Source organism: Phaethon lepturus, unplaced genomic scaffold (genome assembly GCF_000687285.1).
Source record: "Phaethon lepturus isolate BGI_N335 unplaced genomic scaffold, ASM68728v1 scaffold36944, whole genome shotgun sequence".
Lineage (NCBI taxonomy): Eukaryota > Metazoa > Chordata > Aves > Phaethontiformes > Phaethontidae > Phaethon > Phaethon lepturus.
The window spans coordinates 1641-15308 of NW_010536148.1; the positions used below are offsets into that span (position 1 = coordinate 1641).

The window sequence follows — 13668 nt, forward strand, 5'->3', positions numbered from 1 at the left end:
TTTCTTTGCAAAGTGATTCAGTGGCCCCAATTACCAGGCATGCTCTATGGTTAGAAGCAAGACAATTCCATGTTCTAATTGAGCCCTTCACTTGTTCAACTGAAGGCATATTTTCTGAACTTCCTTAATTAAAATGTCCTCCTCCACTCTTCTGAAGTGCATAGCATTAGTTTTTCTCTCTCCTCTTAACAGCCTGTTCCTCCTAAACAGAACAGCTCCCTGACAACATTTTCTCTTGTCTGTGCCTTTTTCTACACTGGTATAAATTCTACCATATTAAACTTCTAGTCTTTCAAAAGACAGTGTATGCATCTTCTACAAAACAATTTCCAAACTTGTAGAAGTTCTTCTTTATGATAAAATGCGATTTCTCTTTCATCCACACTTAAATTTGCCAGCATTAAAAATGTTAACTGCACATCCTAAAATTTGGTGTCCTTGTAGTCTTAAAATCAGCTTTAAACACTATATTAAAATTGGCATCGTGGGATTCAGTATCTTTGTGCCTCCCTTCTACTTAATTTCACTAGTAAACTGAAGTGGAACTGTGGAAAAGTCTGCACATAGATAAACAGCTAGGAAAAGAGAGAAGAGCAGAATTAAATGTTTACAGTGAAGTCTAGAAAATATTTGTGCTTGTGCCTGTTTTGCTCAGCACACACGCAAATTAAGTAGAAAAGATGACAGATAGTGAGGCAAACCCATTTTTTAACAAGATTCAGCAGTCAGGGTAATTAAAATAACAGGTCATACAGGCTGCAGAAGATCTCAAGGTCAGTACCTTGAGGTATGAGTAATGAGTTTCAGCAGTCATTTCAGACAAATGTGAAATGATGCACATGAGTGAGTGGGAGAGGGAGGGGAATCATTATTTTTTGTTAACATATACAATGATGGAGTTAGAGTAAATAGATCTATGAAAATACCAGTTTGATGCAGCAGCCTAAAAGCAAGTCAGTTGTTAAACAGTTTGAAGAAAGAAAAAGAACAAAACAGAAAATACCATTATCCTACACTATAAGGTATGGTGCACTCATGTTCCAGTTTCCTTCCCTCTATCTCAAAAAGGATGAGGTAGACAGGGTACACTGAAGGACAGCAAATCTGATCAATCATGTAAGGCAGTTCCGATCATAGAACCAATAAACAGAGATTTTTCGGTGGGTGAAAGTGAGGAGTAGAGGGAAGTCCCTATGACAGAAATAAGAAATGGATAGGATAGGAGCATCCTATGATAGTGCCTAAAATAGGAATCTATAAAACCAGGAGTGGCTCGGGAAGTTCCTGGGGAGACAATTGCTAGAGATTGGATAGGTTCAAATCAGAGATGTCCTTGGGGATCCCACCTGGCATATAGCTACCACTTCAGAACAGCACAAGGCTCTTACACATCAGAGACATGCATTTGCCAGCCCCATGAGGGTGTCTCAAGTGTTCTAGGTCACCTGAAATAGCTCTAAAGGTCCATGCTTAGGCAACAGAAAAGCAGCCACTTGGGAGGTAGCTAGCACAACCAGCTGTTGTCACAGGAGACAAGCTGCCAAGTCTGAGGTTAACCCATGTGTCACAAAGCTGATGTACACCCCAGCTAGCCCCAAATGAGCTGCGCTGTGCTGTCTAGTCACACCATTACCACCACTGTGGGCAGAGGCCACAATGACACAGCTTCACTCTTTCTAGGACTAAGCTAGATTATGCATTTCTTTGCAGTACTGCACCTCATAAAGTAGACACAGCATAAAGCTAAATATTACTACTACTACTAAAAACAAAGCTGCTGGTGTTTGTCTCAATGGAAACCTCATTTGAAGGTGGCGTGGTTGCAGACATGACTGTATGCATGTAGAATTAAGATACTAGAAAGGAGAGAAAACAATCATGGGTTGAGTTTTTACAGCTAGCTGGTAGGTAAAAAGTTCTTCCATGTTTTTAATACTAGTATGTTTTGCATGGAAATCAAAGATATGGAAGCCACAGAACTTAAAAATGTCAATTTTTGAGAGAAAAGCTTCTTTGAAAATTAGTTTGTTGTCAGTAAATCAAAGTAGCACAATATATCACACTTGCTGTAATTCTGAAGACAACTATGGTTAAAAAGGTCTAGTAATAGTTATAGCAATCTTTCCTTTTACTCCCTTGTACAGTATTCTCACCAACCAAGAATTTTACATTCTGATGCTATTCAAAAAGTTGCAGCAAACACAGATGTTTCTGAAATGTGGGAGAAAGATTTGCGCCCTATCCTGATAGAAAGATACTCGGGATCACCAGGCAATTATGTTGTACGACAGGTAAGAATATTTCCTGAAAATCTCTAAGAACATCTATGTCGTGGTTTAGCCCCAGCCGGCAACTGAGCACCACACAGCCGCTCACTCACTCCCCCTTCCACAGTGGGACAGAGGAGAGAACTGGGAAAAAACTCGTGGGTTGAGATAAACACGGTTTAATAGGACAGCAAGAGAGAAGGAAACAATAATGGCAACAACAACAATAATACTGACAAAGGAATGTACAAGAACAAGTGATGCCCAATACGGCAATTGCTCACCACCTGGTGATCGACAGCCCGTCCCCGAGCAGCGATTCCCACCCCCCGGCCAACTCCAGTTTATGTACTGGGCATGACGTTATATGGTAGGGAATGTCCCTTTGGCCAGCCTGGGCCAGCTGTCCCGGCTGTGTCCCCTCCCAGCTCCCCGGGCACCCCCAGCCTGCTCGCTGGCAGCCCAGCATGAGAAGCTGGACTGGCCTTGACTGCTGAGCAAGAACTCAAAACATCAGCACCTTATCAACAGTTTCTCATCCCAAATGCAAAACATATCCTCACGCTAGCTTCTGTGAAGAAAACCAGCTCTATCCTGGTTGACACCAGGATAATCTATTACTTATATTTTGGTAGTGCCTTTAGTGACCGCTAAAGGGACAGGCACATTCCTTTCACTCGGCAGGATGAACTCCATCATTGTTCAAGTCTAGACTGCATAGAATCCACATGACACAGCTTGCACTTTAGCTGACATTATTTTCCAGGCCTGCATAGCATGATGGAAAAAATTAAAAATCTGCTTTTAAATTTATGTTTTAATTTAAAAAGCTTGCCTCACCTTTGATACCCAAAGTACAACACAACTGCCATCCTTCCCCTCACACGAACAGGTTTTTGGTCACTGGTTCACACTCCCTGGGACCATACACAGGGATGAAATAAATGACACCTCCTTGCCCTTTTTCTGGAGAGGTCCTATGCTGTTACGCTCCCCTGTAGTGTTGCTTCAGATGGGTGTATCAACACAAAAGGGGATCGGAGGGGCCTAAACGGCCCGGCAGATGAAATGGTCAACATGACGAAGTGCAGTGCAGGTCCGAGTACCATACTAGCTCTGCTGGCCCAAGCACAGCAGCGTGTTAATGCTGGGCTAACACATGCAGATTGCACCTGGCCCCAAGCCAGTAAAAGCTACAGCACATTGTATTTGAGCCACAAGGAGCTACCACGCAACTGGGTTGCTGCCCTGTCGGCACCTCTGCTCTGCACTCACGGTGTGGGCATCTTTAGGACTGTGTGTCGTGCTGGCTCTGGATTATATTAGCCAAGCAGACTAAACCGGTGGTACTGCTGAGTTCACTAGAAGACATTCACAACCTCTCAGTAGCCTTCATCTACCCTTCAGGCAGCGACTCAACAGCTCCAAGATAGCCCTAACTACAGTAAGTTTATTTGCCACTCTGCAGTTGGTAGACTGGAAAAATGCTGCTTTTTTATGCTTTGTGTGTGTGCACGTGCATATCTCTATAGATTTAGTTTTGTGGTTTCTTTAGTGATATCCTGGAAGGCAGCCAAATGAAAGGGGAGAAAGTAATTAAAAAAACCCCCAGTTGAGCCTAGGCTAGAAAACCACAAATCATGTTCAAAATAGGATCATCCTGTTACAAGGTAACAGCATGGAATAAAGTAGACCCCCACCAAAGGAGCGGGGGGGGGGGGGGGGAAGTCCTCCATTGTCAGAGCACAATGAAGTTTGAAATGGATGAATGGATGACATTTCTTTGTTAAGACACAGAAAGAGCATCAGACTCCTTTAAGGGAGAAGGCTAATGTCAGTCATGGCTAGTGCACACTGGGAACTCCATCCAGGCTTATATATTCCCCTTAATACATAACAGACGTCCTTTGCTCTGCCTACAGATAGCGGATAGACTGTACAATGCCATAAAACCTTTCAGAGGATGACCACAAAGAAAATGGAAGTTTGTTCTAGCACTAAAATTTATGGCAATATTCCCACTGACTTCACTAAGAGCAGGACAAGTCTTCAAAGTCTATTTTCTTATTCCCCTTAGAGGCTTTTCCTCATGTTTATTTAAACAGAGAGGAATCTGCCTTGAAGCACTCTAGGGACCCGTAAAAATAAGTTGCTTAACAGACATGGCCCTCTAACGGAGTTAGCCAGACCTCTGTACTAAGTATAACTGGGGTTGTTATAGAGGTATTCACTTTAGGTAGGAAGATACCTGAAATGAATGATCTCTTCTATAGATTCACTGTCTTAATTTTTATCTTTGCATGGCGTACACTTACAAGATTTCATTTTTAAAACATTGTCCTGAAATTTTTAATTCTTTCTTTAATTTACATGAATCAGACTGTCTCTTATAGCCTTATAAACAACTTATGTCACTTGAAAGGCAGATTTCTCATTGAAGCTAAAACCACTAAAAAAAAAACCCCCAAACAACCCCACAACAAACAAAAAAACCCTAGCTTTTTTTTTCTATACTGCTTTGGCATCTGTGTGTGGTAATTGTCAAAAAATAGCCACACCAAGTCCTCTGCATCCAGTTCTGACATTTAATTTATGGGCACAACTGAGTTTAGATTTAAAGAGGTAAACATTAAATCTGTCCTGGTTACACCTGAAAAAACACCAGCCTGGAAACTTCAGAGATCAAGACCTTAATGGGCAATCATTCAAAGCACCTGAGGCTCCAAAGATAGGAGACAAAGGGGAGAAATGAAAAGCAAGTTAAAGGCTAAGGTAGCAAAGATGTTGCTTATTTTATATAGTGATATTACATTTTTTGCTATAAAATTTATCGTTTAAAAATACCACAAACTTAACACAAATAAGCCTAAGTTCCACTATTAATTAGCTAATGACAATTTGTCTGCAACATCTTTCTGAAGCAAGCAATATTAATCTGATTTTTTTTTTTTTTAATTGCAGCATATCAAGCACCGTCTTCAAAGATTACAGGCTGGTTGGGAAATTGAAGAAGATACATTTCAGAGATACACACCATATGGATATCAAACATTTTCAAATATTATCGGCACTCTCAACCCCTCTGCAAAACGCCATCTGGTACTTGCTTGCCACTATGACTCAAAATTCTTTGGACAACAATGGCAGGAGAGAGTGTTTGTAGGTGCAACTGATTCAGCTGTGCCTTGTGCTATGATACTGGAGCTGGCACGTGCCCTGGATAACAAGCTTCAGTTAATCAAGGTAGTTTGCTTGTTTCATTTTCATTTAATTTTGCAATAGCAACAGGCCTTAGGGCACTTCCATGTTCTGTCCCATAGCCTGCATGCCTGATTCTCTGATTGCTGTGCTTGTAGTAAAATTCCCATTGACTTCAAGGACAGAACAGGGATCTGTATCTACTACTTTAGAGTACATACATTATCACATTAAAACTTCGTATGCAAAGGGTAGCTATCTAAAAATTATCTAATTTTACCTAATTTTTATCTAATTTTTAATCTAATTTTTATCTAATTTTACCTAATTTTTTATCTTTTATCTTTACTCGGCACTGGTGAGGCCGCACCTTGAATACTGTGTTCAGTTTTGGGCCCCTCACTACAAGAAGGACATTGAGGTGCTGGAGCGTGTCCAGAGAAGGGCAACGAAGCTGGTGAGGGGTCTGGAGCACAAGTCTTATGAGGAGCGGCTGAGGGAACTGGGGGGGTTTAGTCTGGAGAAGAGGAGGCTGAGAGGAGACCTTATCGCTCTATACAACTACCTGAAAGGGGGTTGTGGCGACGAGGGTGTTGGCCTCTTCTCCCAAGTAACTAGCGATAGGACAAGAGGAAATGGCTTCAAGTTGCGCCAGGGGAGGTTTAGATTGGATATTAGGAAAAATTTCTTCACTGAGAGGGTGGTCAGGCATTGGAACAGGCTGCCCAGGGAGGTGGTGGAGTCGCCATCTCTGGAAGTGTTCAAAAAACGTGTGGATGTGGCGCTTCAGGACATGGTCTAGGGGACATGGTGGCGCTGGATTAATGGTTGGACTTGATGATCTTGAAGGTCCTTTCCAACCTAGTGTTTCTGTGATTCTGTAATATATACTGTCTAAATAACAATTTATACATGAATAATACATGTTTTATAGACTCAGTGAGATATAATCCTACTTTTTATCTAAAAGGCATAGAACCTCCTCAGTTCAGAGGAATACTCAGAAGCTCCTACCCTATCCAGTAACAGCTAGGGTCATTGATAAAGTTTTGATGCTTTCCAAATCTTGCAGTTTTAAAATCTCTCAGTTGTATTCTGTTTTGGGAGACGGATGAACTAATTGCTGTGCAGGAGAGTTACACTCACATCTCTCCATGCCATAACGATTTCAAGCTTTTCTTCTTTTCCTTTATCAATTTGAATAGCTTATTTATGAAACAAGCAATGGCTGAGTGCAGGAGAAGAGTCAAGTAATAGTATAATATTATCAGTCTGTGGTATCTATGCTATGACAATCTGCTTCTAAGTGCTGCCATTGCTAGGCATAAAAATCTGTTGATCCTACAAGCTCTAAACGCTTGTAGGATTACAGATTCCTGAGTGCCATCTACTGGTTCAGTATTTATTATTTACGGAAGAATACTTCTCATACACTAACAGAGCTTTCACATGGAAAGGTCTCTCAAAAGCTTATGAAGTGTCGGGAATACACTCAGCTCAGGTTTTAAGATGACTTGTCAGCAGTTGTTTCCAGAAACTGATTTGATGCTTTCTGACATTAGAATATTTAAGAATTAGAAGATTATGTCGATGTTTTTAATCACAAAGCACTCCTGTAATAAATATGTCTTAATTTAGAAGCTTCATTTAGAATAAATTTGTGTGAGGGTTATTTATGGAACAACCTGCACACCGACTTAAAGACTGGAATTTTTCACAAGTAATACATTGTTTTTTGATTGTTTTATCATGTAAGATGACAAAATTTGACAAAAAGGCAACCTAATTACTTCGCACAAGCTACCATTTGTACAGTCTGTTAACAAAATATACTTTGGGATCCATCTGCTTAATACATTAGCTATGACCTTTTTGCTCTCCTTATAGTAGCGTAACAGACTTTGTTATGTTTTCAGCCAAATCTATTTATACTTTGACTTGAAGCTGTGATTTTTATCTTGATGTTTCTCCAGTTATATAGAGTAGGTTTAAAATTAAAGGGCAAAGACAACTCTCTACATTATTCAGACCTGGGAACATGGTAAACAGTAATAATAACAATAATTACAAATACTACTTTCTAAAATTCAAATAGCATTAATAGTTTCCTCCAGAAGGTAATGCAAACTGACTGCTATCAAAAGAGCTCTGTCCTGTGCAAAGGACAAAGGGCAGCAAAGCATTGCCATTAGAAAAAATCCATATATCACTGTTAGCATAATCGATATCATCTTGCCTACGTGAGCAACATTTTATAGAAGTTTTCCACTACTGTTTATATTGGATCAGCTCCAGCTAGTTGGGAGTTGTAGCCCATACAGGACATGACTGTTGCCAGTGACCCCACCTTTTTAACCACATCATGCAATTTCACTTGAAGTAACATTAATTCATAGTGGGGTTAAAATATTTGTGGCAACTGCCAAAACTACAGTTCCCAAAACTGTTCACATAGTGGAACCGAACTGGGTTTAGCCATGCTGTAGATCGTTAGGAAACGCTGCCAGTGCAAACAAGGCTTTAGTTAGTAAACGGAGAGAGAAAAAAGGCTCCTTCTACATGGGGAAGAAGTTTCACACAGCTGTCTCCTTTATGACCTTAAATACATTAATCATATATTCTCAGTTTTTACTGCTGTAATATTTTTGGTTGTTGAAAGGGAAGGACGTATCTACTCCACTCTCTGTGCTTTGGTTTCAGGGTAGTCGCCTGGGTGGTTGCGAGTCCCCCTGAAGCAAAAGAAATGGTCATTCTTCTCATGACTGACTGCTCTTTGTCCCTCAAAAGAACCATCAACTTTAAAATAAGTAATTTGCCTCCACTGATGCACAACAGTAGCACTGATATTACTCCTTTATGGCACTAGCAAGTAATAATGTTAGCACTCACATCAGGTCTTGTTGCTAATATATCTCCTCATTGTTTGAGATGTTGTCTCTGCTACCTGGTTTTGCAGACCTGTCTCAACATACTCAGTTCATGCCTACTAAAGTCAGAAATGAAACTTTTAACCAGAAGCAAAATAATACCAGACTGGAGAACGTGTTACTGTGCTAGATAAATAATAGTGACCGATCACTACCACTATTACACCATAACCTGTTGCCTGTAATAGGCAACCCTATGTTGCATAGGGTACCTTGAAACTATACACCTACCAGTGTTGCTTATATGACTACAGTATTTGTCCGTTATTTAATGTTCTGAGTCAGTTACATTACTTTTAACTTCCAACAGATGAGCTCAACGTCAAGACCAGACCTTTCACTTCAGCTCATTTTTTTTGATGGTGAAGAAGCCTTTGTCCGGTGGTCCCCTTCCGATTCCCTCTATGGATCTCAACACTTGGCTCAAAAAATGATATCTACTCCACATCCACCTGGTTCAACCACCACAAATCAGCTGCAGGGCATAGTAAGTAGCTTTCACCTCCCTAATGAGTAATAGTAAATTGCATTTTAAAAATATTTAATTAGTAAGTAATTGGCCAAATTCCCAAGAAAACATAAACCCCACCAAAGCTAAAGGAAGAAGCAGACTTGGGGCAATTTTATGAGATGTCATAAAATAGGGAGTTGGCAAGAGCTTCTCAGGTGAATCTGCTTAGACCATCTCCATGCAAGTACAAGGAGGAGACATAGAAAAATCAAAATGCACAAATTTATTAGAATATAAACTAGGATACCCACCTTCTTCAAGAGAGATAATTCAAAATGATTAGGAAAGAGCACAGACATAGTATTGGTACTGTATCTCACGTAGTAGCTCAGCACTAAGCTACAGCAAGGTCTCTGCTTCCCTTTGATTCCTACTAACATTCCACTTGTCTGCTCCCTTCTCCCTGCTGCCTTCTAGTTTTCTACTCACTGCTGAGACTTTTCTTCTGTTACTGTATCTTGTGACTCATAAAATGTCTTTCCCTCAACAGACTTTGTTGTTCTCCAGGGAAGAAGTGATTTCCTCTTTCTCCCCACCTGCCATAGTTTTTATTTTAAAGGGATATTAACACACAAACTGCAAACAAAGCCATGCAGTCTGCTGCAGCTTGAAGAACAGAGAAACAGCCTACCTTTTTCCTCCTTGGAAAGACAGCAAAATGCATTAGATTGGAAGCAGGTTCTACTAATGAGTTCTTCTCAGGCACCGTGGTAGAAAAGCCAGACCTTTAGCCAGAGCTATCAAAGACCTAGTCATGACCTATACAGGAACCAAAAGGTTTCATTGCTGCTGCTGCTGGTGGTGTAGTAATGTAAATAATTATGTATTAAAGATTCTCTCTTCTGTAGGACCTGCTTGTACTACTGGATTTAATTGGTGCACCAAACCCAGTCTTTCCCAATTATTTTCCAAACACTATTCGATGGTTTCAGAGGCTTCAAGCAATTGGTAAGGAGAGGGATATGGGCTTTGACAGATTTGAAAAGTTAGTCTGTAGTTTCTGAAAGTATTAAGTCCTGTAAATCAGATTTTTAGATTACTTTTCTGTTTTACAGTTACAATATTTAATAATGTAAATGTTAAATTTGGCGCATCTTAAACCTGTATGAAGATTTTAATATTTAATAAATAAAACAATGGAGGAAGATTCCCAGACACTTCGAAGCCATGAAACAAGCCTACTACTGAGTGTCACTCTGTGACTCTTGGGAGCTACTTTAGTTCTGTGTTTTAGTTCTCACTTCTGTAAAATGACAGTAATAGCACCAATCTTGAGGTCTCCTAAGTACTAAACAAATGCAAAAGAGTCACCAACTTCTTTTCCTTCTTTGATGGAAAAAGCTTCCACGTAAGAGGAAAAATAATTCAAATGTTCTAACAGGCCTCATATTGTCTAAAAGTCCTAACAATTGCTTTCATTGTGAATTACAGAGCAAGAGCTACACAACATGAACCTGTTGAAGAATCACCTTGTTGAAAGGCAGTATTTCCAGACTACTTTACATCGAGGCTTGGTTGAAGATGACCACATTCCATTTTTATTAAGAGGTACCGGAAGCTCTTACATGTTAAAATATAAGTTCAGTAACTAAATGCATCATTTAGTGAATAAGCAAGCACATATGAGCCTGTTTTTCAAGCTTGTTTGCCCCAACTTGAGGCTTCCAAAACCAACTTTATGCAGGCCAAGAGTCACAGCATTGAACAGCATACCTGAACAAAACCACCAATAAAACATACCCATCGTCATTTTGCACGAGTACAACTCCAATGGCACAGATATAATGGAAATTTCTGTCAGCAGCAGTGTCCTACAAAGATAAGCAACCCTGATCCAGTCAGATATCACTACATACCACACTGCCAGCAAGTTACTATTTCTAGGAGCAGTGAAAAAAACACAGGTCATATCTTCAAAGACTACAAAAATCTCCGAAGATCTGTTGTCAAAGTTACGGGTAGGCTTGCTATCACCTGTTAAAATTTGAAGGCACTGCCTCCTGCAAAATTTCACATATTCAAATTAGACATCCTCATTCACTAAAGAGAATGGACATTTTGTAACTGTCAGCTTGAGGGCTGCGAAAGGTACATAGTGTAGCCAGCAGAAATAGTGAAGAACACAATATGCCTGAAATCCCTCCTGGAATTAGGCACAAACCTGAAACTGGGATTCCCTACCTAAGCATTTCTTCCGGAAGACACCTACGCCATGGCCTCTGACTGTGTTCATTCTTTTCCTTTGGGAGAGAATCAAAGAAGGGGAAAGCAGTTGTACTACTGCTGCCACCTTGTCAAGCTATAGGTCAGTGACTAAAGCAGTTGTTCAAGTTCAAGATGTGGATTTGATGTCCTTGTCAGTTTAAGCACTCAGCAGAGCATCTTCAAAACTAAAGTGGGCCAAAGAAGGGTAGTAGATACAGTAAACCCTTCTGGTTGAAGTCTTCCACTGTACAGCAAGGACTACAAGAGTCATATTGCTAGAGAAGGGTTAAGCAAAAAGGAATGTAACGCTAGTTCAATGAAGAGGAAGGGAGGGAGGTATCTTCCTGTCCAGCCCCTAATTTTACCATGGCTTACGCTCTGTTAACTACTGAGTAATGCAAAATGCGCACACAGCTCTGGAAGCAAGTGCAAGAGCAGCTACATCTCCGTAGCTCTGGGTCCCAAGTCCAGCAAAACCAACACAACCATCAGATGCACATCCAGGGATATCAAAAATCCTACATGGGAGAAGCTGAAAGGGGAAAACAGTGACCACACCACAAAACCTTTTCAAGTAACATGATTAACACCTAGTGAAGAAAATAGATTGCTCTTAGTGGTAAGCAGCTGAAAAGTGACATAGGAAAAACAGTAAACCAGGAAAGAGGCTAGAGAGAAACAATGCTCCGCCACTGCTCCCAAAAAGTGACCAGGAAGCAGAAGGCTGATTTAATTCCTCTTTTACCTAAAATTTGCAGTATGTATAGGTGGCTTGATGTATGTGTGTGTATATGTATATACACACACACACACGCGCACTGATAACAGATTCTTTCAAGTGGAAGTTCTTTTATCTAAGTATAACAGTGGTTCTATTTTACAGAGTAAAAATAGAGACAGTCTATTTTGCCATTTATGGCGAGGACTAAAAACTGCTTGCAAAAAGTGTGCATTCTTAACACTGTCACAAGAACATGGTGATCAGTTTAGGGTTTGGGGAGCTGCAGTGGTTTCTCTGCTCTTCTGTAGCTCCTCAGCATGGTATCAACAACTACAACACAAAGTATCTCAAAAAGAAAAAGCAAATATCACAGAAAAACTACTAGCTGCAGGTGCCTAAAAAAAAAAAAAGGAGGGAAGAGTACTCAAAGGAAAGGAAGGTGCCAGAAACACACACTGAAATGGATGGGCTGCAGTCAGAGTCTTCAAAAAACATAATGTAAAAGGAAGCTGCAGTGACACACACTCCTCTATGAAGTAAGCACATTGAGTAGTTACCTGACTCTGTTGCTAAAAGGCGACATATCACTTGGCTTAACAGAACTTCTTGAATATTTCTTCTCCAAATTTCACTTTCCTTCTTACAGGGGTTCCAGTGCTACACCTGATTCCATCCCCTTTTCCTGCAGTATGGCATACCATGGAGGACACAGAAGAAAACCTTGACAGAACCACTATCGACAATCTCAGCAAAATCCTGCAAGTGTTTGTACTGGAGTATCTAAACCTGTGATAGACAAAATGGCAACAATTCGTATTCCTTTTTAAATACTGTTTGCCCACCTCCACATTTGCTATTTAATTGCATTGGAGAGCATTAAAGTGAAGCAAAATATAATGATAGCTCTTGCTAGACTGGTTATTGATTCAGCTGTTCCTGGCCCAGTGTTCCATGTAGCCAAGTAAGATAGCATTACATAAGAATTAGTTTCAGCCTGGAAAGAATTTGATCTTTCCATGTCTTACCTCCAAATAAAAAACACTAAGAATGTTTCCACATTGTTATCACTGTTTTATGTCACATATTAAGATCCCAGGAGGGAATGCTTACAGTTTGCTGTAGTGTTTGCTACAGTTTTTACAAGGTGTGACCAACTTGTGCAGTGTTCAGCAATGGAAATTGAGACATTATCAAAAGAGGCAAAAATCACACTAAAACAAACTTCTACTTTGGGTTGAACTAAATCACCTCATTCTGAAATGATTTGCTAGAACTTCCAACAACAGAAGGGATTTTTAATCCCCTCTGCTCCCTCTTCTGCTTCCTCTACAAGAAAGGCTGCAAGGACTCTTATGGCAGACAGCAAGCCACTAGGAAACAGAAAAATAACCCAAATTCAGTTTTCTCTCTCTCTTTGGATACTTGCTGATGGATAAAGGTGGTGGGGAGTGATGCTAAGAGGAAGGTATGTGGGGGTTTCCATCGTGTTTTGACTGCAACACAGGAGCTACAAAGAGAAGAGTAGGTGGTGTGTGAGCACAACACCCCAGCACACGCCATTCATTCACGTGAGAATCATTCACAATTTGACCCAAAATAAAAAAGAAAACACCTGTTGTTTTTAATAGAGATTACATCAGAAGTAACCATACTAGGAAAGTGATCGCTTTAGAAACTACAGTTTTATGTAATTTTAAAGGCAAAGTGCTATCTATCAAGAGTAAAATGAGAGTCAGAAGCAAGACAACAGTTTAAGCACCAAAAAGTAAGAACACGCCATATCCTGTATCAGAAAAAGATACTCACCAGTTTAACAATGCTGTGCTTTTACATTCTAGA

The 13668-nt window shown here is 40.2% G+C and overlaps 1 protein-coding gene across 1 annotated transcript; it reads left to right on the top strand.

Annotated features, from left to right (window-relative positions):
* Window positions 1-2142: 2142 nt before the first annotated feature.
* On the top strand, window positions 2143-12720 carry QPCT (glutaminyl-peptide cyclotransferase). Its single transcript, XM_010286084.1, has 6 exons — window positions 2143-2291; window positions 5229-5510; window positions 8703-8879; window positions 9752-9851; window positions 10335-10451; window positions 12476-12720. Exons 1-6 carry the CDS (start codon window positions 2217-2219, stop codon window positions 12619-12621), a joined length of 897 nt encoding a protein of 298 aa, XP_010284386.1. The 5' UTR covers window positions 2143-2216; the 3' UTR covers window positions 12622-12720.
* The last annotated feature ends 948 nt before the right edge of the window (window positions 12721-13668 follow it).

Coding starts and splice junctions, on each gene's coding strand:
- QPCT (XM_010286084.1), top strand. CDS start 2,217: ATGTGGGAGAAAGATTTGCGCCCTATCCTGATAGAAAGATACTCGGGA. Junction 5,511..8,702: donor ACAAGCTTCAGTTAATCAAG/GTAGTTTGCTTG, acceptor AACTTCCAACAG/ATGAGCTCAACGTCAAGACC. Junction 10,452..12,475: donor CATTCCATTTTTATTAAGAG/GTACCGGAAGCT, acceptor TCCTTCTTACAG/GGGTTCCAGTGCTACACCTG.